Source organism: Vigna umbellata, chromosome 10 (assembly GCF_029865625.1).
Source record: "Vigna umbellata cultivar VRB3 chromosome 10, Vumbellata_1.0, whole genome shotgun sequence".
Lineage (NCBI taxonomy): Eukaryota > Viridiplantae > Streptophyta > Magnoliopsida > Fabales > Fabaceae > Vigna > Vigna umbellata.
The window spans coordinates 19,183,652-19,211,507 of NC_142174.1; the positions used below are offsets into that span (position 1 = coordinate 19,183,652).

Here is a 27,856-nt window from a genome sequence, read left to right on the forward strand (position 1 = left end):
CATGGATTGTCGAACGGTGAGGCCAAATGGCCGAACGTCAAAGAGGCCGAGGTGCCGACCGGTTAAGGCACAGGTGCCGAGCGTCAGGAGGCCGAACATGAGTACGGTTTGAACGCTCGACAAATAGGTTGTCGAGCGGCCGGATGGCAAATGAGGCCGAACGGTTGAAACAGAAGGGGGTCGAACGCGAGGACGGTTCGGACGCTCGTACACATAGAATATTGAGCGATTGAAACAAAAAGGGGGGCCGAACGGCCGATTGTTTGAACGCTCGTACACATTGATTGTCGAGCGCTCGAAACCAAAGGGTGAACGATATTGAGACAAGTGGCCGAATGGTTGAGGCCACGGATGGCCGAACGTCGGGGATTGACGGTTCGAACGTCGATGAGACCTGCGAATGATTGAGGCAAGCGAACGAACGTCCGTGATACCTAAGGGTCGAACGACTATCGAAGCCTGTAGGATGAACGTCATTGAGCCGAGTGGCCAAACGTGAGCGAGGTGGACCGGTTGATCGCCAGGGAGGTCGATCGTTGAGGCCACTCGGTCTATTCGTCGACCAAGGTGGACGACATTGGTGGCGGTTCACTCTTGATGGTCGATCTGGACATTGTCGAACGGCCATGAGGTAGGTTTTGTCGATCGGTCACGGTTGACGCTCGGTTTTGTTGGTCGACCAAGGTGGACGACCATGATGTACGGCTCATTCATGGTGGTCGACCAGGAAATGGTCGAACGACAATGAGGAAGGTGGCACGTCTTTGATGGTCGACCTGGAAATTGTCGAACGACAATAAGGAATAGAAATTGGGTTGGATGACGTGGAGGCAGAACCGAACGACGCGTGGATGGCGCGAGTGTTGCCGAAGACGTGGAGAATGGGTCCGACAAGACGGCGAAAGGGTTTGTCCCTGGGTGACAACCGTCATCTTCTCGCCTCTCTGTCAAATCCCTTTTTACTCCAAAAAACCTTAGAATCGGTGCTTCATGGGGCTGTTGAGCAATTGAGCGATCTGAGTAAGGTCCTCCACCATGGTCAATGCAGCTGAGGGACCTTCGAAGTTCTTGAACAGAAACCTTAGTTTTGCGCACCAGCTCTTGCATATTGGCGGGAATGTGTCTGCATTTTACACGGCAGATTCCGCCTGGGCTCAACTTGGGGATTGGGGTTTGTGGAATTTGGGAAATTAGGGATTCCCGGTGTAATTGGATTTTCATTGGTGGGAATTGTGGTTTTGTTTTTGCGAGTAGAGGTTGTGAAGTTTTCGAATTGGGGTTGATTTAGATTGCACGTTTTGGGATCTGAAGAGTGACGCCATTGAAGGTGCTGGTGTGGGCTGTTCTTGTTGAGATACACCGTGGACAGGAGTTCGGTGGTCTCCACCACTGTCGTGGGATCAGCGTGATCGTGTTTGGGAGGCGATTTGGGAATTTAGGGTTTGTTTTTTTTTTGATTTGCGGATTGTGCGACAGTGGAGACGAGGGAGATGACCTAATGGTGCTCCTGTGACAGCAGCACCTGGTGGCGCGACGGAGGCTGATGGGCGGACCTGATTTGGGGGTTGTCCTTGCGCTGAATCTGACCCGCAAAGGGGTGCGATTTCGCTGATGTGCTCACGGGCGCGATTTCGCAGAGGTGCTCGTGGTGGCGTCAACGGCTCGCGGAGGAGAATCTTGGCAGTGATGCAGCGATTTAATGGAGTAGCTCTTTCCGAAAAAGTGATTCCTCGAGGCCGAGTGCTCCTCTTGCGGTTTTTGTGAGATGACACTCGGCCCCACGGTGGGCGCCAAAATGTTTCGGTGTGGATTTTCCTGTAAGTCTTTGTTGCTCCTGGCTGTCTAGGACACTTGCTCTTCTCCAATGGTTGTTGTTTCATACTCGCCAAAGGAGGGGGAGGTACCTGCAAAGATACTCCGACGCTCAAGTCAGATGTGAATTATGGAGCCTCAGCTCTCAAGAGAGTGATTATGATACTGTCTAGGGTCTCTAGAGCATAAAAAGAACGTACCTGAACTTTTGTCCTGTCATTGTATTTATAAGCAAAATAAAAATAATCACCTTGCCTAAAAATAGGGTTAGTGGCTTTAACCGTTTAAGATATTTTATGTAATAAATATAATATCTAAGATATTTTATAAATATCTTACTACATAACATAAGGAAACAGAAACAAAGAAAGATAGAATAAAGATTAACTTGAACTGAGTCCACATATGATGAAGTCTCAAAATGAATGCCTTATTTATAAATGATTGAGATATTCTCGTACATATGGTAGATAGAGGACTAAATGAATAATATATGACAGTTGTCTTGCTTGTCCTACTATCTTTAGTCTCTTGGGTTTTATTTTACCTTTATAAAAAGCTTTCCCTTTAGCTTTTGTATATACTTTTATCTTTTCATAAAAATGCCATGTGTTAAATCATTTTGGTCCTATTAAGATTGCAAATGGTTGTTAAGTGAAACTTTGAATTATTTTGATCTTATTTTTTTTTAAACAATGATTTTAGTTTTTTAAAACTTCGTCTACATGGCAAATAATACTCTAGTTAGGTTGTCATGTGTTTATTTGTTTTTAATCAAAATTAGATATTTTTTTTTGAAAAATCCAGTCCAATAAACTCGTGAAGGTGTAAAAAATAAAATTGGAGGTTGGAAAAGTTGGATTAAACTCACTTCTTATCCCCTTGTATCCTCTCTCGTGCTCAATCCCAACACCACCTCCCCTATTCATGGTCACACTTTCCACAGTGGGACGGAGAAACTGACATCAATAACATTGTCGGCATTGATGTCACGTCTCCTTCTTCATCATTATTATTGAGTAGAGAATATTGTCAATCGGTTAAGTTTAGGTCTCATATTCCTAGTAAACTTATTTCTCGATAAATCCAACCATAAGAAACTCCAAATTTTCTAGTATGTGTATGTATCTTAATTAGTGTGTTGTGTGAACAATATGGTAAGGAAGAAGATGAAAAAAATCGAGTGAGAGCGAAGGAAGAATTTCTAGTTTGGTCTTTGAGTTTGTATAAAGGTGAAGATGAGATGCCTCTGTGATCACTATGCAAAAGTGGTTTTTGTAGGTGAAGGTGGATGTGATGATGATTGTGTGGGTCTATGTTGGATGATATGTATGAAGGTAAATATTGGAGAAAATTGTAATGAAGGTGGAGATGATTGAAGATAATAAAGGAGAATAGGTGATGGTGAAGATGAGAGGAGGAAGAAAAATAGTGATGATTGATGATGAGGTTCATGTATAAAGTTGGAATTTGAAGATACTGATTGATTTGTATATATGTTCTGTGTTGCGTGTGTGAGAATAATTATTATGGCACCATTTTAGAATTTGGAAGAGTTGAGAAATGGAAAAATGGAAAACATTGGTTAGTGGTGGAAATAGTGTGTAGAAGAAACAAAGAAACTCTGGATAAATTTTTTTAAGCTTAAAAGGAAGTACTGATTTTATAAAAATATTTAATTTTATTTAAAAAATATTAAACTCATGACAATCACGTGTCATTATGTCGCTTGTCATGTGGGTGAAATTTTAACACCGTCTTTTGAAAGAATTAACAAGTTGAAATTTTTAACCGAACTGGTACCGTTTTAAAAAGATTGAATGATGAGTTTGTTAGACCTAAGCTTATATAAAAGTTAAATTCACTTATTTGAAACTTAAACTCAGTAAGATTCCGAACTTGTGGGGCTATAGGCTGGTCCACAAAAAGGCTAGCTGGTGTTGTACGTCTTCGTAGAGTCAGGTAACACATTTATCAGCAATAATGTATGTTTTGTTATCAACACTTACACACCACACACTACTCATGGGACCATTAAGATGTATGCGATGTGGGAATTATCCATTGTATTCGTGTAAAAGAAAAGGGCAAATTTATCGCGCAATTTTTTAAAATTAGAACTGTACAATTCATAAATCTAGAAAAATAAAATTGACTTCCAGATTGTGTAACGTGGAAATCATTTTCTATTTCTGGAAATCGTTTATAGACGAAAGTTACAGGAAGAAATTGCCGCTTTATGTAGGACATGGATCCACAAACATAGTAATGCCCAATAAAACCTGAAACAACCTTATGAAATGGAAGTGAGAGATTAAACAACGTTATATCATGGATCTAGCTCTTGTTTTGATGTCGGGACTAGTCATTTTGGTGAGCTCCCTGAGAAACCTTTTCATGACAAGCTGTGGCAACAATATTGGCACCATAATCCCATCTTTGCCTCTACCATTTTTGAACCTTGCAAGGTAGCTGACTAATGGTATGGCTCCAACAGGACCTCCATAAACGGGCTTTCCCCAACCAAAATCAACTTCACCAAAACCCACACGAGTCATATCCCCTACAAAGAAACTCCCATGTGTCCTATACATAGGACGCCCCTTCAGAACCATAAGATCAACCGCTGACCTAACGTACTCTTCACTCATTCGACCCTTGGCTTCTCTGATCAACCCCAAAGCATACCCTAACGAGCTTTTGCACAGCAAACCAGCCTTTGATAGTGCCATTGGAAACACAAACGCATTCCCATAATACCCTTTTGGCACATCCACCTTCCCATGAGTAGTGACGAAACTCGACACACCAACCACCTCGTTGGGGTCAAGATCAAGCGCCATTGTACGACACTTCCATAAGCATGCCGTAAGTAACTCGAAAGTTGAGCATTTCTGAAGGTTCTGGGGAAGATGATTTCGAAGCGTTTGAATCTCTTTCTTCCCAAAGAAAAATGATTCGTGAGACAAGTCTTCCTGTGAAGAAGTAGTTGTAGTACTATGGTGGACAACATCCTCGTACTCGTGGTGTGTGCAAGTCACACATGGAGGGTTGCGTGCGCTAAATATGTCTCTTCTCCACACCGGTTGTTGGATTGCGGCGTGTGGATCCCTTGCCATTGTTGCCACCGTGTTGAGGAACTGAACCAGCCCGAAAGAGTCGCTCACGACGTGATTCATGCACACGGCAAATACGAACCCTCCGCATGAAAGACGAGTTACCTGAGACATGCGATTTAGGGTTTTCATTTTAAAAGAAAAAATGATGAATATGTTCACACCTATATCCATTTGTATAATCATTCTACAAACATGTTATTCATGTGACAAATATATTATAACTTTATTTTAAGCTATAATCACTCATCTCAATTTAATATTTTATTATTAAAAAGATTGTTATCTAATTGTTTATATAAAACTTTGTTGTCTAAGATATTCTTTATCTAAAAGTTGAATGTCAAGCTATTATTATTGTTTTTTAATTGTTGTCTTAATTATTACTTAATTACTGTCTATCTTGTCTATCTCATTTTGTCTAAAAACATTTACCATATTTTCACTTTTTTGTATTGGTTATGTATAATATAAGAAAAAACTTTTAATATGTTTTTTTTAGATATTATATTATATATAATATATTGTAGAAATATGTTTGTTATATGATATATTTCATGTGTCAGAAAATGATGTTTTATATTATTTTCAAGTAAATAAAATAAATATATATTTAATTTAGACGTAAAATAATTTTTAAAAATAATTTAAGATATATGAATATATGAATATTTACAAATTCCTTTATTTTAAAATATAATATAGGATAAAATTTTTAATACAATTCAAATAAAATTACATAATAAAATATATATGTAAATAAATTTGGTCACACATGTTATTTTAAATGAGTTGTATCATAAAATGTAAATTTTGAAAAGTTAATTGTTTTAAATCAGTAATTTCATGAGACTAAATAACAATATATAAAATTAAATTTAAATAATTCTTGAATAATTAATATTTTCTTACTAATAATTTAATCATTAAAATCATACATTGAAATAAAAGTCACCGCTAATGATGAGTGGATATATGATATCATGCATACTTCATTTTCGAATAGGTAATTAAACTGTTTTTACCTATTAATATCCATTAATGATATATATATATATATATATGGTTATGTTTGTATTTGATTACCTGAATGAACAACAAAGGAGAGGCAAGAATTCCTTGAGATGCAGGCAGTGCATAGAGGAAGTGTTTCCTATGGAGACAAGGTGGTCCAATTGAGTCACCAAGCTCCTCCAATGCAACATCAGCCTCAGCTTCAACAAACATAACCCCCTCACCGCTGCACTCCACCACCAGCTTTCTGTTAGACCCTTCCGCCACCCTCCCAGCCAAGGGATAGTAGTGAACGAGAGCTTCAGAGATTCCCCTTTTTATGATCATGGCAGGATCAAACTCCTTCATTGCCTCCTCCCTTTTATAGAACATGATGAAGGAGAGCTGCATGCGAAGCCCTTCTTGGTCATCAATGTCCGAAAGATGCTTTACTTCACTCGGAGTAGCTTTTGCCGGCACCACCACTTCCGGTTCACTGCGCCTCACGGAAATTCCATTCCAAGCCATTTCGGTAATGCAATCTGCACAGACAAAAGGAAGAAAACTCACCACAGCGCTGTTTCTGACATGAAAAGCAACTTCTTTGTAACCAACTATTCTACTTATAGAAACGATAAAGGTTTGCTGACATGAAAGTTAGACAAATGTCACATCTTTTGATAATTATTATATTGTTATAACAAAGGATTAATAAGTTGTATTAGAAAGTTGTTAAAGCGTCATTTTCTTATTAAATTTGACTAGACTTTATACAAAAAAAAAACTTTATTATCTTACAAAATATTTATATTTATATTAAAATATAAATTAAATATATTGAATAAAAGTCTATAATATTTTCACACTTACCAAATAAAAAACACTCGCATACTAACTCAGAATAACAATATTTTAATTATATTTATTTCAATTTATAACTTAAAAATATTCTAGTATGATTCCTTTAATAAAATAACTGCGACTTTATGTCCGGTTACACTCCATTGCCATTTGTTTTATTTTATTATTGAAATGTTGTTTCTAAGTGATGTCCAGCTATCAACATATAATTTTCCAATATAAAATTGGGCATCTTGTATTTCTGTATTAAAATAAAGTTTAAAAATAACGGAACACGGTGAACTATGTATAGAATAAAACAAGATATATAATGATATCATTTACATAAATGAGTCACTAACAAGTTAATTATTTTCTTTTTATGAGGAAAGATTATGACGTAAAGGAAATAAAAAAAAACGTGATAAGCATGAGGATCGAGAAGAATACGTGCTATAAATGCAATTAATCGTTAGGAAAGAAAAACAAGCAAGTTCATGAGTCCATATTCTAAGATTTTTGTGCTATTCAAAATATATCGATTTTAATATATTACTTTTTTAATATTTATATAGGGCCAACCACGAGAAAAATAGTATGTGAACAATGTGATTTTTTTCAATATTCAAAATTTTAAAAACACTGTCGCATTTTCCACCTTCTAGCGTAGAAAGGAATTGGAGACATTGTTGCAGAGGTCTAGGAAATTTATATAAATAAAGAGGTAATCGACAATTTTTTCAATTATATAATTATAAAATTATATATATGAAATTTTCAATTATATAATTATAAAATTAGGTGGTGCAAATTGTAATAATCGAGAATTTTAAAGATTCTAGAGTGGAGTGTGTGGAAATAATGAGACTGAATGATTTATATTAAAATAACATTATTATATAAAGAAAAATTTCAAATGTTCGTTCCATTTTTTGATACAACTATTTCTCTTTAAATCTTCTTCGTTTTTCTTTTCTTCTCATTCTCTCTAAAAATCTTTCATTTTACTTCATCTGATTTTCAATTAGACCGAGCTTAAGTAATCCTGGAGTCAAAAACATCCTTTTCCACCGATCAAAGTCTTGTTTAGAGCTGGTAAGTCTCGATTTCTTGAGCTCTTGTGAGATTCCGAAACTTTTTGACACATGCAAGCCAATTTTCTGGTTGCATGTGTTCATCAGCTTCTTCTTCCTTTCTGGTCCTTTGGTGGCCTATCCTCATCAATCGGTGAGCTATAGGTGTTCTTGAAATTTTCTGGAAGTGTGAGCAAATTTCTGGAAGGGTAGAAGATTCTGTTTGGTTAAGAGGTAAGGGAAGCTAGTTAATTTAATTGTGATTTTCTATATATGAAATTATTGTTTGGATGGTTACATGTGTGTAACTTGAATGTTTGATTGAATTAAATCTGTGAATGCTGGAACCTGTGAACTAGTTGGAGTTTCTCTGCATAAGTGTTCGGTCTGTCTAATCTTAAGAAAGTGGGTATGCGAGTATGATAGTTTGGGTTTGGGAGTGAAATCTGATATGGGACTCTTTAGGATGATGTTAGAACGATTTTAGGTACCTTTGGATAGGCTTAAATTGGTATATGAATTATGTTTGGAGGATTAGAAGTTGGGAAGTGGTAGGAATTGGTGAAGATAATGGTTGATCATAATTATGCAGCTATTCTGCAGAATTATGCAGCTATTCTGCAGAATTATACAGCTCGCTGAGTGTCATTCATTGACCTTTTGGCTTTCTTCTTGTGTTTGGTCTTAATTGAGATCTACTTCTGTAGAGCTTTTCAGTTAATGACCGATCGGTCTTGTACTAGTATTCTGTTTTAGTCATAACGGTCGTTCTTAGTGAGGTGTGTGGTCTCTTAGTAGCGATCGATCTTAGTGGGGAGTTTGGTCACTTAGTAGCGATCGTTCTTAGTGGGGTGTGGGGCCTCTTAGTAGCGATTGGTCTGGTACTAACGTTCGATCTGGTACTAGCGCTCGGTCTAATATTTGTATTCGGTCTTAACTGCGTTCGGCCTCTCATGGGCCCTACTTGTGAATGACAGTTCGGTGATATTTTAGTAATCAATATCAACTCTAAGTGTTCGACCTAAGTTATAAGTGTTCGGCTTAAGCCATAAGCGTTCGGTCTAAACTTAATACTTGGTATGGTGGTAGTATTCGATCATGTTGTGGTACTCAGAATCCTCTAGTTGTCGGTCAGTAATAATGTTCGGCCTTCTCTTCAGCTATATCTATTATTGACCATTCAGTCCTATTCTTTAGGTAGTAATAGAACGATCGGTCTCCAACATTCACAGGGTGTTCGGTATTGTTCATATATGTTTGGTGATTTATGTTCAGCCCATATTTATATTTATTCCAGTGTGTTGTTTTAATTAATTGATAAAATTGCTTTGATGACTTATGTATGCATTATCATAATGGTGTAAAAAAGAAAAGTATGGTTGATGGACGTAATTCCATGATCCTCACGGAGATGTTACATGGTGGTGCCTTTTGTTGTGATTGACCGTGTGAATGGCCGGAGTGTCCTAATGGGGTTTATCCTGACATTCTAATGATCATCCATGCTCAAGTAGAGAGTGATGAGTCATGTGATGAGAATAGCAGGAGGTACTTGTCTATAGGGTATTGTAGGTTATTTATAACGGACTAACCTGGTGTGACAACTGATGAGTTTCGAGTTACTTCACCACACCGGTGCACAAACCCCTGGAATTGACATTTCATATAATCTGGATGGTCAAGTCACGTGGTCAGTCATTAACTGTATAATGTATTCGGTCATTACCTGTATTGTGTGGATAGTCCTTGCATGCTTGAAATGCTCTGTTGTTACATGCTTATGAATTGGTTTAATAGTATAAGTAGTATGATCAATTAAATTATTTTACCTTATCCTTGTTTTTTTTATGGTATGTCTTTTCTTTTGTAATGATCACCTTGATAGTATGAGCTTAGAGATGCAGTCTTTTCAGATTGAGAAGCTGAAGGGGGGCGAGAAGGAGAAGTGAAGCTTATAGTATAGGCAGTTATGTTTGTTCTTCCGATGAAATTTTTATTCACCAAATTTGTAGTTATGTTTTTTCTTTATCAATATAATGTTTTATTTTAGTAAATTTTATATTACTAAATTTGGGATGTTACAAAAAAAATAGGTAAGCTAAGAGGCAAGATAAGATAACAGTCACGTTATCAACTTATAACAAGTTATGTCAACTAATTAAAATAAAAGTCTAACGAGAGATTTAATTGAAAAGATTTAAATTTTGAAAACTAATAAATCATAAAAATTTAATTGAAATTTAATTAAAAGTTTTCAAATTCATCAAAACTTAAAACTTATATTAATCCTATTTTAAAATATTAAAATTAGTGTATGATACAATAGAAGAAGACTCTAAAAAGTATAAATTTTAATATATTTAAAGTGATAGCTAAGTGATGCTTGGATGAGTCTATGTATATGTGTATCGAATGTGATGCGAGTCAATATATTTATTTTAAAAATATTAAGATATAATACTTATATACACATAATAAAAAATGTAAAAAAATTAAATATAATAAATATATAATTGTTATTATATAAATTCAAATTAAAATGATATATATTAAACATTGTCATAAACTATTTTTATCATAACTATATTACTACTTTATAAATTACATACTTCATTAATAAACATCGGGGTATGGTATCATAAAATATTAAACACAATACAAAAATTAAAATGTCGATGCATCATATCAAAATATTAAAAAGGAATTATGCAGTAATTTTTTATGTTCTATTATTGTTTCTTCCTTTTGTTTTTCCTGTAATCTACTATATATGCGGTACATCTTGTACCTTTTTAATGAATTTTCCTTTGCCTACCAAGAAAAAAACAAACAAACTTGATGCAGCATGCCCAACTTTGTTTTTTGTTACTCTTAAATTAATGACGTTGAATTGGTGGTACGTAGAGTTAGGTCATACTTTTGTGAATACTACATGCTGGGCTCAGAGTTGGAAATAACCCAAACATTAGACGTAAATGATTATTCATATTTTTGTCAATATTTAAAAAAGAATTTTGAAAGTTGAAAATATTGAGAATCATTTTTGATTCTCTTAACTGTCTTTCAACAGTTATTCTGTTTTATGGTGTTTTTCAGTTTTTCCTTTCTTCCATGGAACTCTATATATAGAGTTCCTTCCCCGTTTTCCCATTAAGTGATGTATACAAAAATTTGTTAATTTTCATGTTAATCAGAATAAAGAAAGAGTTAGTTTTTCTTACTCACCGTGTTACGATCTACGTTTTCTTCTTCTGCATCACCGGCAGCCACCGTGTCGGAGCACCGTCGAAGGAATCGCCGGCCACTTCTCTCTCCATCGCCTCTCGCACTCTGTCGCATCATTCTCTCTCTTCCATTCTTCCATTTACATGATAATGCCACGCATGCATTCAACCTTCGGAATAAAACGTTCCATGGACCAACAGAGATATTGGGCCGTCAAGATTTCAAGTGCACAGTGCTGGGCTCGTTGCAATAGAAAACTAATTTATGCAAATATATTGAAATAAATATTTTTGCCTAGATATTTTCTCTGTATTTTGTTCAACCTGGTATCCAAATCGAATACAGAAATAGAGTTGGTTTACAAAAGCAGCTTCTCTGTATTTTGTTGTTTTCCATCAATATATGCAACTAGTTGTCAAGCTCCAATTTTAGCACAGAGAAAAATAAATAGTTAGTGCATTTAATTGCACCTAAACAATCCATTATTTCATCATTAAACCATAATAATGAACATCATAAATCATCCATTTTTTCTTCAGATATTGTATTCCAACCTTTTTCCCAAACTTCCTTTACTTTTGTGTTTTCTATTGTCTCAGTCAACTCACATATAAAAAGTAGGAAAAGTAAAAAACTTCCTTTACTGAAACAAAGTAATGAAGAAGGAAAGGATAAGAAACACCTTCCAGCATCGGTTGATAAGCTAGTGTATACAAGTTACATAACTTAACATTTTTGTGGTTTTCATGTAGCCAACCTCCATTGATCTTTCATGATGAAAAGGAACTTTTGATCAAATGAAGCTCCCTAATGACATCAACCATACTCATTCTTTCTTTCGGCAACTCCTTTGAACAAGCAAGTGCAATCCTAAAAAGTGGCAGTAAGCATTTCTCTACCAAAGGATGCACTGGAAGAAGATTTTGGCTAATAGCAGCCACCTTTATACCATTTGGAAGAATAGTTGGGTCCACAATCTGGGGAAGGTGGTTTGGAATTGAAATTTTGACGTAGTTATGGAGATTAAGACCATCTTCAAACATTTCATCTATTGGTCTTCTCCCGGTCAACATTTCCAAAACAATAATTCCAAAGCTGTACACGTCGCCTTCTACAGACACCTCTGATCCCATTCCATATTCTGAAATTGGTTAAATGCAGAAGAGAAATTGATCAAAACAATGAAGTTAAATGCAGAAGAGAACAAGATTTCGTGACTTAAACAATGTACCTGGAGGAGCATAACCAACTGTGCCCTTTATTTCAATAGTGCTAGTTTGTTTTGGAGAAACTGCAATAGTTGCGAGTCTTCTAGCTAAACCAAAGTCGCTTACATGAGCTACCAAACAATCATCGAGAAGAACATTGTTTGGCTTCAAATCACAGTGAATAATTGCTTGCCCACATTCGTAGTGAAGATAGTGAATAGCAGAAGCAACATCAATGATAATGTTTAATCTTTGGTCAATGTTTAATGATCTAGCGGGCTGCTTTGAGGTTTCTATTTCTGGATGCAACCATCTTTCTAGGCTTCCATTTATCATGTACTCAAAAACAAGAGCTTTGAATTCTTGGCCTCTGTGATCTATGCTAGAACAACATGTTACAGTCTTCACCAAGTTTCGATGCCTAATATTTTTCAACGCATTACATTCGGCAATGAAACTTTTTTGAGCTCCCTTCTGTTGAAGGTTTACGACCTTTATGGCTACAACATTTTCTTCTCCTTCTAACTCAATAGTCCCTTTGTATACGGAGCCAAAACTTCCAGATCCTATCAAATTTTTAACTGAAAACCCATCGGTTCCTTGGTGTAGGTTTTGGTATGAAACCTTATCCACTGGGTCTATAATTGGCAAATCAGACGATGGATTTTTGTGCTTTCTTATCCTCAACCGGTAGATAGATACAAAAAATGGCAGAACGAGAACAAAAACAACTGCACTAACTACCACCATTGCGATCCATAGAAAATTCAAGTGTTTTGCAGGTTTCTTACCTTTGATAGGACACGGTGGTAGATGCAACTGTGAAACACCCCCACAGAGCTTATTGTTCCCAGCCACGGCTAACTCACTTGCATTTTGAAAGACACCTTCCAGTGGTACTTCACCCTCCAACATGTTAAAAGATACATTGAAGTATTCTAAGAAAGAAATATGTTGTAGATCCTTAGGAATTGATCCATTCAGAAGATTTCGTGACATGTCTAATACTCGAAGACCTTTGAGTGAAGCTAAAGAGGAAGGTATGATTCCATGAAAGGAGTTTCCTTGCAGACAAAGGTACTCCAAGCTTATACAGTCTCCAATGGTTTCAGGGATTTCACCAGACAGATTATTTTCGGCCACACTCATCTTTCCTATATTTTTTAACCGGCCAACTTCATCAGGAAGCCTACCACTCAGTGAATTTTGTGACAAGTCCAGTAAGTTTGTTAACGAGAAAAGACTAAAAACCTCTAAGGGTATGCTTCCTACAAGGTTGTTTTTCCAAAGGTTAAGGTATTGCAAATTTTGACAGTTTCCTATACTTGGAGGAATCTTTCCTTCAAACATATTTTCTGCCATGCCCAAATAATACAACTGAGTGAGGTTGCCTATAAAATCTGGAATATCTCCTGTCAACTTGTTCCTACTTAACTCCAACTTTTGTAGTTTCTGGAACTTTCCAAAAGTGGCTGGAATAACTCCTTCAAAGTGGTTAACTTCCATGGTCAAGATAGTTAAGCTAACTAGATTGCCTATTTCTGCAGGAATTTTTCCTGATATGTGATTACCCCCAAGATATAATTGACTAAGTTTGGTGGATAAATTTCCCATAAAATTCGGCAAACTACCTCCAAAACTATTATAGGAAATAGAAACCATTTCTAACTTGCTACAATTGGCTAAGGATTTTAAAAACTCCAAGTCCTTTGTCGTATTGTCACCTAAGTTATTACTATACAGACTAAGGAACCAAAGGTATTGCAGCTTTCCAAGACTTGGAACTTGGCCCTGTAAATGATTTGTACCAACATCAAGTGTTTGGAGGACAGATGAATTTGCAATGGAAGTTGGGATTGAACCTGAGATATGATTCCCACCAACAAGGAATTCTCGGAGATTAGGGAGAGTGTGGAACATGTTTGGTGGAAGGGAGCCATTAAATTGATTGTCTGCAGCTGAAATAATGGTAAGAGATGACATATTGTAAAGACAAGAAGGAAATGTACCTATCAGCTTGTTGACATGCAATGACATCAATGACAAGTTTTTGAGGAGACAAATTTCTTGTGGAATATATCCCTCGAAGTAATTGACACCGATTGAGAGAGAAACGAGAGATGAAAGATTCCCTATGGAAGATGGGATTACTCCTGTGAGATTGTTTACTGCCAAGGTCAGTTCTTGAAGCTTTTGCAGGTAGCCAATTTCCATTGGTATTTCACCAATCAAATTGTTACCAAACAAGTGTAACTCTCTAAGGTTAGAACATCTTGTCAAGTTTGCAGGTATTTCTCCTTTCAAAGAGTTATTGGTGAGAGATAAGTTTTGTAACTGTAACAACCGACCCAGTTCTTGTGGAATTTTTCCACTAAAGCTGTTGTTTCCAAGGTTAAGCCTGGTTAGGAAAGAGAGATTGCCTATATGGGGTGGTATGAGACCTTGTAACTGTTTTCCTTCTAGGTTTAACTCTATAACTCTTTGATTCATGGACTCACATGTAACCCCAGGCCAGTTGCAAAAATGGATGGAACTATTCCAAGAGGCAATGATTTTGTAAGGATCATTTGATATTGATTCCTTAAATTTGAGCAGCACCAAATGGTCGGTCTGGTTTCCCAATATAGAGGTAGCTGTGCTTGGGACACACAAGAGAGAGTTGATAATAAAGAAGACAAGCATGGGAAGACATGCTACAAAACAAAACGATGGAAAAAGGACAGAAAAAGTGTTCATTTGGTTCAGAGTACAAGACAGTACAGATAGATTTTGGAAATGATTTAGGTAGGTAGACAGATATCTAGGATGATCCGAATGCTATTTGTCTTTGGTTGGAAACTATAGTCTCTGACACAGGAAGGACTTAAATAATGGAGTTCATGATGGGAATTAATTTTAATTTTAATGGCCTGTAATTAGGTTCACACATAACTACATGTGTGTTCTGAATGTATCAGTTAAAAAATTAATCGACTATATATTACATGAAATTCATCGAAACTTACTGTAATGAATGCCAGCATGCCAACATTCCCTTATTATAAAGTTTCCACATTTAACATTTTGAAGATTACTTCTCAATCCTTTTCAAAGGATAAAGGAAACATATTTTGTTTTTACATGCAATGATAAAAGCTAGTTTTTTCTAAAATGTAATTTTAGACTGTCAGATGTAAAAGTTTTTCTTTTCTGTCATAAAATGATAAAAAGAATCAAAACATTAAAAGTTCAAAAATTTAATATTCATTCTTTATTCAAAGCAACATGATTATAAGTAATTCTGTTCAGTAAAAGAATTAATTCAAAAGTTTTAGAAAAGTGTGAGCTTGTGTCATTCTCAAATCAACAGCATTCAAATGCTCAAATAACAACAATATTAATCTTTTACTAAAATATTAATAAATAATTTTAAGTGCACCAAAGTGCTTAATGTCTATGCATTATATCAACTATTCATAATAGCATTTTATGTAAAGAACTTTGAACTAACCTATTCTACTTGTAGCAACTCCACCTGAATATATATATATATATATATATATATTGTGTGTGTAACTTACAACCATTGTCACGAGTTTTTCAACCTCGTATTTTCCAGGTGGTTATGATTCTTAGGAGACAGATTTTGTGTGATGCAGCCATAAAGGAATCGCATTGAGGTTCCTGTGTGGTCAGACAAAAAGAATTAACTAAGATCAAGCAAGTTTCCACTGAGGCAAATATTGGAATCATCATCATGTTTTAGCACTTAGTCAAATCAGATTACGTGCTGTAATTCTTCATTCTGATCCCAAAAAGGCCAAAACAAACTTATATATTTGAGAAAATGGAAGAAATGACCCATTAACGCAAACGCAATCATAGAACTTTAGTGAATGTCTTGCCAAACTCTATCTACAAGTACTTATTCACCGAATCACGAGTAATATAAAAACAGGACGAAAAGTAAAATAGTGACGGTAATCATTTTTAAATAACAGATCCAACCACATGACATTTCACAAACCAAAACCTCATTCTTACATCCATCTTCTTTCAACTTATAAACCCTTTTCAATTTTTCCTTTCCAATAGCAGGACATTAACGTGATGCAACAATACCACAACAAGATAATATAATTTTTCCACTAGCAAACAATAATATATTTTATCAATCAAAGTTAAAAGCAACTAAAGGTTGACACACACATATCCATTCATCACATATGTCATTAGACGTTATTAAATTTAACTATGATATATTTTACATAATCTCATAAAGTAAACTTTAAATATAAGTTAATTCTACCAAACAAACTTTAAAGAGATATATTATAAATTCATTTTATTTTTGATGTGAAATCTCACAATTAAAAAAATATGAGTTTATTATGTTTAATTAATGTAAGATTTTCTTCTACAATTTCAATAAATATCTTGATAATTTTATAATTCAAAGCAAAACTTATAGCAGATAGGGTAATCCAAATCCACCAATTTCTTTTTAAGTTTGTTACCTGATAATATAATCAATGATCGATATTGTTGATGATAATTAAAAGTTTTATTAGTGATAAGGCCAATCTACAATTAATTATATATATATATATATATATATATATATATATATATATATATATATATGGCTCATTTTACAAGTTGGTTCGGTAAGATATTGAGTTAAGATTAAAGTTTATTTTTTAATATAGTATGAAAGTAGAGACGACAGCATGTCGGGTCGGACACGGATTGTGTTTAGCTACAATCCGACCCGACAAAAAAAAATCATTCACTACCCGACCCGCTATCCGCACAGATACTTAAATGATATTCACGGATATTTTAAAACCTGCGGATACTCGCAAATATTTAAAAAAAAATATTTTTATAAGGGTTTAATACATCATTTGGTCCCTAGTTTGGGGCGTTGTGTTCAAAGTTGTCCTACCTTTTAAAAAAGTTCACTATTGTCCCATATTTCGTTAAAAACTGTTCAAGTTGGTCCTTTTGGCTTACGGCGTTAAAAACATAACGGTGCAATGATGTGGCAACTGTGATCTCTCCAATTTTTTATGACGTGACAACTGTGACCCATTGATGTGACAATGTTAATGTAAAAGGATAGGAGGACACCGTGAAACCCTAATTTCCCTAAGACCAGAAACCCTTGTGTCACCACCGTGAAACCCTAATTTTCCTAAGACCAGAAACCCTTGTGTCACCACCGTGAAACCCTAACCATCGCTGCTGCCGCAGAACGAAACGCGCCACCACCAAACCCTCAGGTCACCATGTCGCCTTCACCAGCATCAACACAGACCTACAATTCAAAGCAGAGAAAAGCAACAAAAAACCCAGAAATTCCAACCCAAATATGAACAAGAAAATCGCAATCGCGACACCTAGAAACCCAATTCACAACATACCCAAGTCGCAGAAACCCTAGTTTGCAAGCAGCATCCATGGGCACCAACCTGTAAATTGCACACGCCAGAAACGCAGAAACAATGTGAAGGTGAAGCTCAATGTTTACGTTCAGTTGTAGGTGTTCATGTAATGTGAAGGTGAAGCTCAATGTTTACGTTCATGTGTTTATATGTAATGTTAAATTTAGTTTTCCCTTTAGTCAAAAAATGTGCAATGTGGTCCCCTTTTCAATTTAAAACTGTGTACTTTGGTCCCAAATAGATATCAACGAAAAACACATGAAAGATATTTGGCTTAGTTTCCACCTCCAGGCCACCATCTTTGTCCACCTCCACTTCACCATCCACCTCCTCTTCACCATTACTTTCCACCTTCAGTCCACCATCTCTGTCCACTTTCCACTCCACCATTACTTTCCACCCTCTATTTCCACCTCAAACCCTAACCCCCAAATCCAACAACAAGAACATCAAGTAAGTAGGCTAGGGTTAGCAATACTTACTTCACGTACGTACGCTCTTCAAATTTGACCTTCAAGGAATCACCACGCCACAGTAATTACAAGACCAATTTCACCATATTGTTAAACCTAGAAATCATGATAGGATTCTTAGATAAGGACAATTTGATTTAACCCATTTCGTTAAACCTAGTTGACGTCATTATATTTTTTTTTTAATTTACACATTCAATTATATCATATGTGCCACGTATTGCAAAAACTTTACACGTCATTCAGTTTTGGCCACAAAGGCAACTGCATCGTTATGTTTTTAACGCCGTAAGTCAAAAGGACCATTTTGAACATTTTTTAATGAAATATGGACCTAACTGAACTTTTTTAAAACGTAGGACGACTTTGAACAAAAACCCCAAAACTAGGGACCAAATGATGTATTAAACTTAAAAATTATTAAAATAAAATATAAATAAAATTAAAAAAAAATATATAAAATATAAATTAAAATTAAAATTTAATTTTAATCAAATTTAACCTTATAAAATATAAATTAATGTTAATTTTAATTAAATTTAACTTAATAAATTATAAACTAAATTTTTATTTTTATCTTTTGCGAGTAGTAGATATTTGCGGCGAATAATATAATACTCGCACCTGACCCATTTATAAGTGGGTATTAAAACATCCGCTACCCGCAACCCGCGGATAGTAAATATCCGCAGATATTAACTATCCGTCGCAGGTTTTATCCGCAGATATTTGTGGGCACAAATTTTTTTGTCATCTCTATATGAGAGTCATTATTAGAGTTTATTATAATAAAAATTTTAGTTTGTTAGATATATTGTTCAATGTGTAAACTCCTATGAGACTACTCGTTAATATAAAAAATACTTACTCACTATATTAACTAATTTTATAAACTATATTTTTTTATTATCTAAAATAGTGTTTATTATTAATAAAAAATTATAATTGATTTATGAAATGTATTTAAATTGGAATATGATATTAGTTACCAAAATTTGGGTTACTGTTTTAAATTAATCTCAATTTTTAATTATAAATATAATGAATAATGGTTTTTTCTTCCTAAATTTATGATTGTCAATTATATATTAAAAGGTCACCAAATTAATTATGTTACAAGACATTCATACAATAATTTAAGTTGTTTACTTAAAATTCAAAATATAATTTATATTTTCAAAGATGTTTATTAATTTTAAATTTAAATATATAAAAGGCATTAACTTTATGTAACACACAGTAATATTGTAAAAATAATATAACTCCAAATCAATCAAGCAAAGATAACCAGTTCTTCGGAAAACACGAGCAAATGTAGAGTGACTTGTGGTGTTAAGATCACTTACCCAACAAATCGTTGGCAATGTAAACTCAATTGGAATCTCTCCCACCACTTCAAAAACCAACATTATCATTTCTTTGCATGATCATTTTTTCTAATACAAAATTAATAGTGACATTGAATAGTTGGATTTTGCCAAATCAACTTATCTAATGTTGTACACAAAACACGTTAAAAATTTCCATTTGTAATAATTTAATTAATAATCAAATTTTCCATCAATATATAAATATAAAAGTCCAATAATGGGTTCTATTTTATTGAAGTAAAGTACTCGATGCAACACAGGCGTGTATTATTTTAACAGTAAGGCTTTTTGACACACATGTATCACAGTTTATATCTCAGAAATTTAAAATTAATTCCATTTTAGTTTGAAAATCATTTATCAAATGTGATACTTTAACTGTGATCTTTTCACACATTTTATTTATTTTATCTTAAAAACAATCTGCCTTTAAATTATAAATTATGATTTGTTAATCAAAGCGTGCTTATTTATTAATATTTATTTTCATACCACTGGGGTGGTGCTTCATTGGAAAGTGGGAAAATCGGCCTAACCTTACAGAGGTAATCATTTATAAAGTTTATACATAATAAGATAAATGTTTAGATTTAAGATATAATTTTCATCAAAACCTTAAAATAGAGTCTTTGAAATATATATAAAAACAAATATAAAAGCAGTCAATTAAAGTGCAACCACTCTAGATAAATGTGTAGACTTTTTTCTAAGACTAATGTTTAAACTCCATTATTAAGACTAATGTTTAGATTCTGACTAATATATTGGAAACAGAAAACAGTTAGGGGAAAATAACAGAAACTAAAACCTTAAGAAGAAAAGGACTTCGGTTCATATTACAGTAAAAGAATCAATAATGATTCTCAACAGCCTCCCTTCAAACTGGACGGTGTATGGTCACAAGTCCAAGTTTGGGAATAATAGACTTGAACTTGACGCGGTGAGGGAATTTGGTGAAGACATCAGCAAGCTGCTCATCGGATCTCACTGGAAGAAGGGTGAGAAGACGTTCCTGGATTTTCTCACGAACAACATGGCAGTCAAGCTCAATATGCTTGGTGCGTTCGTGAAAGCTCTGGTTGTGAGCTATGTGTCTTGCGGATTTGTTGTCGCAGTATAAGGCAGGGATCCCTGATACTTCAATTTGGAGGTCCTGTAAGAGGTAGCAAAGCCACTGTATTTCACATACAGTGGCTGCAAGTGCCCTGTATTCAGCTTCTGTGGAAGATCTGGAAACAGTCTTCTGCTTCTTAGACTTCCATGAAATGAGAGAGGATCCTAGGAAAATGCAGAACCCTGTAGTGGATCTTCTGGTATTAGGGCAAGTAGCCCAGTCAGAGTCACTGAAGCCTTTCAGTTGCATAGGAGAGTCAGCAGCAAAAAATAGCCCTTCAGAAGGCTTAGATTTAATGTACCTAAGAATGTGCTGAATAGCACGATAATGGTAGTCAGTGGGTGATTGCATGAACTGACTAAGCAAATTAACAGAAAAGCACAAGTCAGGTCTAGTATTTGTGAGATAGAGTAACTTCCCTATTAATCTTCTATAGGGGCCTGGATCATCCAGGTAGCTGTCCATTTTGTATAATGAAGTTGTATCACTTAGGAAAGGAGTGGAGGAGGGCTTGCATCCCAACATTCCTGTCTCTTCCAGTATGTCCAAAGCATACTTCCTTTGGCACAAATGAATGCCTTTCTTTGATCTAGCCACTTCCAATCCTAAAAAATACTTGAGTTCTCCAAGATTCTTTATTCGGAATTTCTTGTTTAGGAGTTCCTTTATGGAGTCGATTTCCATCATAGAATTTCCTGTCAAAACAATGTCATCTACATACACAAGTAGAGCAGTGAAACCTGTAGGGGTTGTTTTAGTGAATAAGGAGTGATCCGATTTAGACTGAATGTAGTTAACAGATATTAGAAAGGAAGACAGTTTTTCAAACCACTGCCTGCTGGCTTGCTTCAAGCCATACAGAGACTTTGTTAGTTTGCAAACCTGCCCTTTATTGTAGTTAGTCAAACCTGGAGGCGGCTCCATGTACACTTCTTCATTAAGATCTCCATGGAGGAAAGCATTATCCACATCTAGTTGATGTAGAAACCAATTGTTTGAGGCAGCCAGAGCAATGAGTAGTCTAACCGTGGTGAGTTTTGCAACAGGAGAAAAAGTGTCAAGATAATCAATTCCCTCCTGTTGTGTGTAGCCCTTTGCCACTAGGCGAGCCTTGAATCTCTCAATGCTACCATCCGCTTTATATTTCGTCTTATACACCCACTTACATCCAATAGCAGTCTTTTCTGGGGGTAGCTCTGTTAGAACCCATGTGTTATTATCCTGCAGAGCTTTGATCTCTCTTTGCATGGCCTCTACCCACTCATTTATTCCTTTTGCCTCACTGTAAGACCTAGGTTCCTTGCATCCAGTGACAGCCATGGTGTACTTTTGATGCTGTTCTGAAAGATTATCACAGCACAACAGATTAGATATCGGGTAAGGGGTTTTAAGGCTATTTTTCACAGATAGGGATTGATTGACCTGGTGGATGTAATCCTTTAGGTAGTCAGGGGTCTTTCTAGGCCTGTTAGACCTTCTGTACACTTGCATTTCCTGACTGTCTCCTGCATTGTCACTGCTGTCTGCATCAGCAGTGATTGATTGTGTTGCTTCCTGGTCAGCTGCTCCATTATGCATGCCATCACCAGTGTAGATGTGGTCTTTAAAAAAATCAGTGAGTGAATCAACTCTGTCCCTTCCACTATCTGCATTTGGATTGTTGTCCTGTACATATTTGTAAGGAAAAACATCTTCATGGAAGATAACGTTCCTGCTTATAAGTAGTTCCTTGGTGCTTATGTCAAGCACAAGGTAACCTTTCACACCAGTTTTGTAGCCCAGGAAAATGGCCTTTCGAGCTCTTGGGTCAAGTTTACCTCTGTTTTGTTCAAGAGTGGAAGCAAAACACAAACATCCAAAAATTTTGAGGTTCAAATAAGTAGGAGGTGAATTATAAAGCAGATCATGGGGGGTTTTGTTATTAAGAGTGGGAGTAGGTAGCCTATTTACAAGATAAACTGCATGACTGACCGCATAGGACCAGTATGCATTGGGTACATTAGACTGAAAAAGCAGGCCACGGGTAACGTTTAAAATGTGTTGGTGTTTCCTTTCAACAACAGAGTTTTGCTCAGGAGTCTCAACACAACTTCTTTGATGGTGAATACCATGTAGTTTGTAGAAATCCACACACTTAAATTCAGGACCATTATCAGACCTAATGGTCTTAATCCCTTTGTTGAATTGGTTTTTAATTTTAATGACAAAGCTTTGCAATAAATCTCTAGTTTGACCCTTATTATTCATCAAAAAAATCCAAGTGTGTCTACTGTAATCATCAACAATAGTGAGAAAATATTTATGCCCATGAACAGAGATAGTGTTAAAAGGACCCCATATATCACAGTGCACAATATCAAAGCATTCAGCAGTAGTAGAAGTACTCTTTTGAAATGACAGTTTTCTTTGTTTAGCATAGTGACAGGTATCACAAACAGTATTATAGCCTAAACTAACATAGGGAAAGTTCTCGCATATTTGTTTCATGACCCTGTCCCCTGGATGGCCTAGCCTATAGTGCCATAGGTTTACATCAGTTTTATTAAAAGAAAGAACATTCCTGGAAATATTTTCCTGATCCAGTTTAGGGAAACCCTGCAGATAATAGAGCCCTCTCCAAGAATTAGCATATCCAATCATCTTCGAAGTGTGGTTCTCCTTTATCTGGCAAGTCTTAGATGAGAAAGTTAGACTACAATTCAAGTCTTTAATAAGACTTTGAACTGAGATCAAATTGAAATAGAACTCAGGAATATGTAAAACATTAAAAATGATGAGGTCCTCAGAGAATTTCACAGTACCAGCATGTCTAACAATGAGAGTAGTATTGTTAGGCAATCTTATAGAAATAGGCTTAATTTCATGGTATGTCATAAAATTCATTTTATCATGTGTCACATGGTCTGTGGCACCAGTATCAATTATCCAGGAAGAGTTACCTTGCTTGTTTGCAATATCGTTCCTCTGAATTTGATTAACTTTGTGAGTGGGCTCATCTTCTTTGTCTATCATTCTGAGTAGTTTCTGCATCTGTTCTGCAGTAATAGAGCCAAATATGTTGTCCTTATTTGTAATCTGTGTTTTCTGAGCTCCTTCGGATTCAGTGGTATTCTGGCAAGCATGGGCAGAGCTCCATTCATTTTTTCTGTCTTGACTCCCTTCTCCTTTCTTGTACCAAGGTGGATACCCATGTTTAGAGTAGCACTCATCCACAGTGTGATTCATTTTGTTGCAATAGGAACACTGTTTGCCATAATTGGGATTTTTTCCTCTTCCTCTTCCTTGACCACGGGACCCATAGCCCCTTCCTTGTCCTTTCCATTGACTGTTTTTGTCAGCAGTGCTGGCCAAAACTTTAGCATCGGCAGACCCATGCTTTTCCTGTCTCTCTTGCTGTATAATGAGGGAAAAGACCCGATTGATGTTTGGGAGGGGATCCATTAACAGGATCTGTGTCCTTACTGTATTGTAGGATTCATTCAATCCCTTTAGAAAGCATATCACGTGCTCCATCTCTCTGTATTTCAAGAAGGTTCTTGAAAGATCACAACTGCAAGGAATCTTGCAAGTACAGGTGGGTATGGGTCTCAAGAACTCCAATTCTTCCCAAAGAATCTTTAAGTCAGTAAAAAATTGACTCACTCCTCTTTCTCCCTGTCTAATGGAATGTATGTCTTGGAGTAAGTCTGAAATTTTGAAATGATCACCCTTGGAAAATCTTTCTTGTAGCTCATCCCATAATTCTTTTGCATCTTCCACATATATGACACTCTCGGCTATTTGTGGTGAAAGAGTTTTTGTTACCCAAGACAATATCATCATGTTGCACCTTTCCCATGCATCATATAGGATATCATCCTTTTGGGGTTTCTTTATTGACCCATCAATGAATTTAATCTTGTTCTTGGACAGCAAAGCTCTTCTCATGCTTCTGCTCCAGGATGAATAGTTATTTTCACTTAAAGTTTGAGTGATGAGGGTTAGACCTGGGTTCTCTCCCGGGTGTAAGTAATAAGGACTGGAAGGGTTGTTGAAATCTGCCAGTTCCATGGAAGTTAAAGACTGAAAGAACAAACCCAGAAAATTTCAAGAAAATCAGTGGGGGTAGCGGAAGCAGAGTAGCTCCTGATACCATATCAAACCGTGGCCCAATCAATTGTGAATAGTGGAATGGCCCAACAGCTCTTGGCCCGCAACGTGATTAAAGCCATCAGGGAAAAAGCAAAGCGTGGACGTGGCAGATAACTCTGTGCGAAGGGAAGAGAGAGATCAGAGGTTCCAGAGGTTTCTTCCCAGGAGACCGAAGAAGACGATGGCAGCACGGTGGTCCGGTGGCGTCAAACGGCTAGGATGCAGAAGAGAAAAATGGAGAGAATGAAGAGACAAGTAAGTAAAACTAATCCTTTCTTTCTTCTCTTGTTATTGTTTGTAATCGCTGTATTTTCATATATGTGAAGACGTAAAAGGAGAGCTCTATTTATAGAGCTCTTGGAAACAGAAAACAGTTAGGGGAAAATAACAGAAACTAAAACCTTAAGAAGAAAAGGACTTCGGTTCATATTACAGTAAAAGAATCAATAATGATTCTCAACAATAACAATAAACATCATATATTTCATTTTGTACTAAAAGGATTAACTTAACTAGTTTTCTGAGTATAATCCTCTTTCATAATATCCTATGAAGTCTCTCATCACCTAGTTATCATTCTCTATGTGAGTTGAATATTAGTAGAGTTGGGATAATTTCACATTACAAGAGTCCCTTCAATACACTTGGATTCATCCTACATTAACATTTCTCTTTGAAAATAACCTTTTTGCAAATATAAAACTAAAATCTTCACACATACATAGGTATTTTCAAAAATATGGTAATACAATCATAACCATAACATGTAGTACACAAGGAAAATCATTTAGCAAGATATAAACCACTTTAAGTTTATGGAACGTTATACTAGATCAGTTTTATGCAATTTCAAGATTTCTCTTCACTTTAAGGTTTCTAATTCTTATCCACACTTGATCACTAGTATAAACGAATACTACATTAATACCATATTTTTATATATAGTATTATATATAAAAATGCACACATTATACCACTTTCAATACTACATTTTCTAATAAGTTTTCCTTATAGAGGACTATCTTTAGATCTTATATAGGAAAAACTGCTATTACAATTCAAAAGACATATGATAAATTCAAGAAACAAACACTTAAAAGAACAAATCTCCTTAAGGCTCGTGAAGCTTCACAAAGCTTAGAACTTAAATGAAATAAAGATCATGATGGCTTGTAGCACCCTTATAAAATAGTATAGGCAATTAAAAGTTTTATAATTTTATTTTAATTTTGTAAGTTCATTGGGCGAAAAGTTCGTTTCTATTTTTTAATTTTTCAAGTTATTTTTGTGCTTAATGTCTTTGAGATATTTTTAGAGTTTTTTAGGTTGCTTAAACATTTGTGCTTATATAAAGAGACACTAAATGTATATGTAGACACCTCGATTGGTCAATATATAAATTTTGATTAAGTAAGAATTATCTTGGTTCTTGAATTAGAACTCTGATTCTTATCATAAATGGATTTCATTATGGTGAATCTTCCTTGACTTATCAATCTATTAGATTGTGACGTCTCCAACTCTGATTCTTATCAACGATGATAATCTTTGTGGTGAATCTTCATTGACTTATCAATCTACTAGGTTGTCACGTCTTCATATCTGTCTTATTCTTTCTTTGATTTATTTTTGTTTTTTCCTCTTAAGGATTAAAATTCAGAATGATTGTTCTCTTTCCTAGATAATATCGTATCATATGGTACCAGAGCGTATCATCTATTATCCAAATTGTATCATTTGATATCTAAAGTAAGGTTCTGGTTTTTATTTTCTCTTATATCTTAATTTTTCTGTCATATAAAAAATCAAAAAAAAATTTTTTGAATATTTTGTGTTTTGTGCTTGTTTTGAAACTTTGTTAAGTTCATTATTTTTAGAATTTTGTAAGGATTAAAACCCGTAAGGTTTTATCCAATTCCGTTGAGTTTTTAACTTTTCTCGTGTTCTTTGTGTTTTTTGTTTAAATTGTGAAATTCTACATTTGATTCGTTTAAATTATCTATTTTTGTGTTTTTTTGTTAATTATAGTCCTAATTAATTGATTATTTTTATTTTCCATGAGTTTTGGTGTTTGAAGAGTAATCTATTTAGTTTTCTTTGTTTGTGTGTTGAACTGTAAAATTGAAAAGAAAAGAAAGAATAATGGATCCAAGTTAAAAGGAAGCAAATATATATTGAAAGAAAAGAAAAAGAAAAAGTAAGGATCCAAGAGAAAAAAAATTGAAGAATTCAACACAAATTTTTTTTGCATTTTTTTGTTTTTTATTTATGGTTTATTTATCTATTGAATTGCAATAAATCTTTTTCTTAGAGTACATGTGTTGTCTCATTTAAATTTTTTTGGTACTCCTATTATTTTCTAATTTTATAATTTTTATGTCTTTTAAAATGCCTCGAAGTTTTATCTAGAGTTTTGTATTTTCTTTTACCTTTTGAATCAAGATTTAGATCTCAACATTTTTTATATTGTTCGTTCACTCTTAGCTTAAGCTAATGAAGTTCTTTGCCAAGTGCTAATGAGAATTTGAGTGGTAAAATGTAAGATAGTATATTCATGAAAAAACCTATAAATATGGTACATGAGTGAAATTTGAGTGAAACACTTAAAAGTGTGGTGAGGTCCTAAATATATTTTTATTATTACTAACATTTTCTTATAGGACATGACTTCTTCACCGAATAGTTATCTTCCGTCACCTAAGACTACAACAATTATGATTTTACTTGATAAAATCAACTTACAAATGACTCAAATGTAATAACATACTTAACTATAATTTAAAAGACTTCAAAAGTCTCATGAAGATGTGAGTGTGAGATTGGACGAAATGGAGAGAATGAGAAGGAGACATGATGAGTTAGACCATTCTTCTTATAATGATGAAAAGAAGCATGGTTTTATACCAAGGCGAGGCCGAAGACCATAGGAGTTTGGGAACCACACATCTATAAGAGATACGATGTTAAGAAAGATTAAAATCCCTAAATTTATTAAAGCTAATGACTTGAAAGCCTACCTAGCATGGAAAATGAAGCTTGATCAAATCTTCAACTCTTATGATTATGATGATGATG

The 27,856-nt window shown here is 35.0% G+C and overlaps 2 protein-coding genes across 3 annotated transcripts; both read right to left on the reverse strand.

Moving 5' to 3' along the window:
* Nucleotides 1-3,950: 3,950 nt before the first annotated feature.
* On the reverse strand, nucleotides 3,951-11,211 carry LOC124821328 (methanol O-anthraniloyltransferase-like). 2 transcript variants are annotated; one of them, XM_088100486.1, is made up of 3 exons: nucleotides 11,056-11,211; nucleotides 6,015-6,463; nucleotides 3,951-5,033 (listed from the first exon to the last, which is right to left on the reverse strand). In XM_088100486.1, the coding sequence occupies exons 1-3, from the start codon at nucleotides 11,174-11,176 to the stop codon at nucleotides 4,137-4,139; spliced, it is 1,467 nt and encodes a 488-aa protein (XP_087956612.1). In that variant the 5' UTR covers nucleotides 11,177-11,211; the 3' UTR covers nucleotides 3,951-4,136. The 2 variants fall into 2 exon arrangements, with proteins under 2 accessions (XP_087956612.1, XP_047149154.1); XM_047293198.2 differs by having other exon boundaries at nucleotides 11,060-11,208.
* Nucleotides 11,212-11,290: 79 nt separating this feature from the next.
* On the reverse strand, nucleotides 11,291-15,071 carry LOC124821329 (LRR receptor-like serine/threonine-protein kinase EFR). Its single transcript, XM_047293199.2, has 2 exons — nucleotides 12,291-15,071; nucleotides 11,291-12,200 (listed from the first exon to the last, which is right to left on the reverse strand). Exons 1-2 carry the CDS (start codon nucleotides 15,001-15,003, stop codon nucleotides 11,830-11,832), a joined length of 3,084 nt encoding a protein of 1,027 aa, XP_047149155.2. The 5' UTR covers nucleotides 15,004-15,071; the 3' UTR covers nucleotides 11,291-11,829.
* Between the last annotated feature and the right edge of the window lie 12,785 nt (nucleotides 15,072-27,856).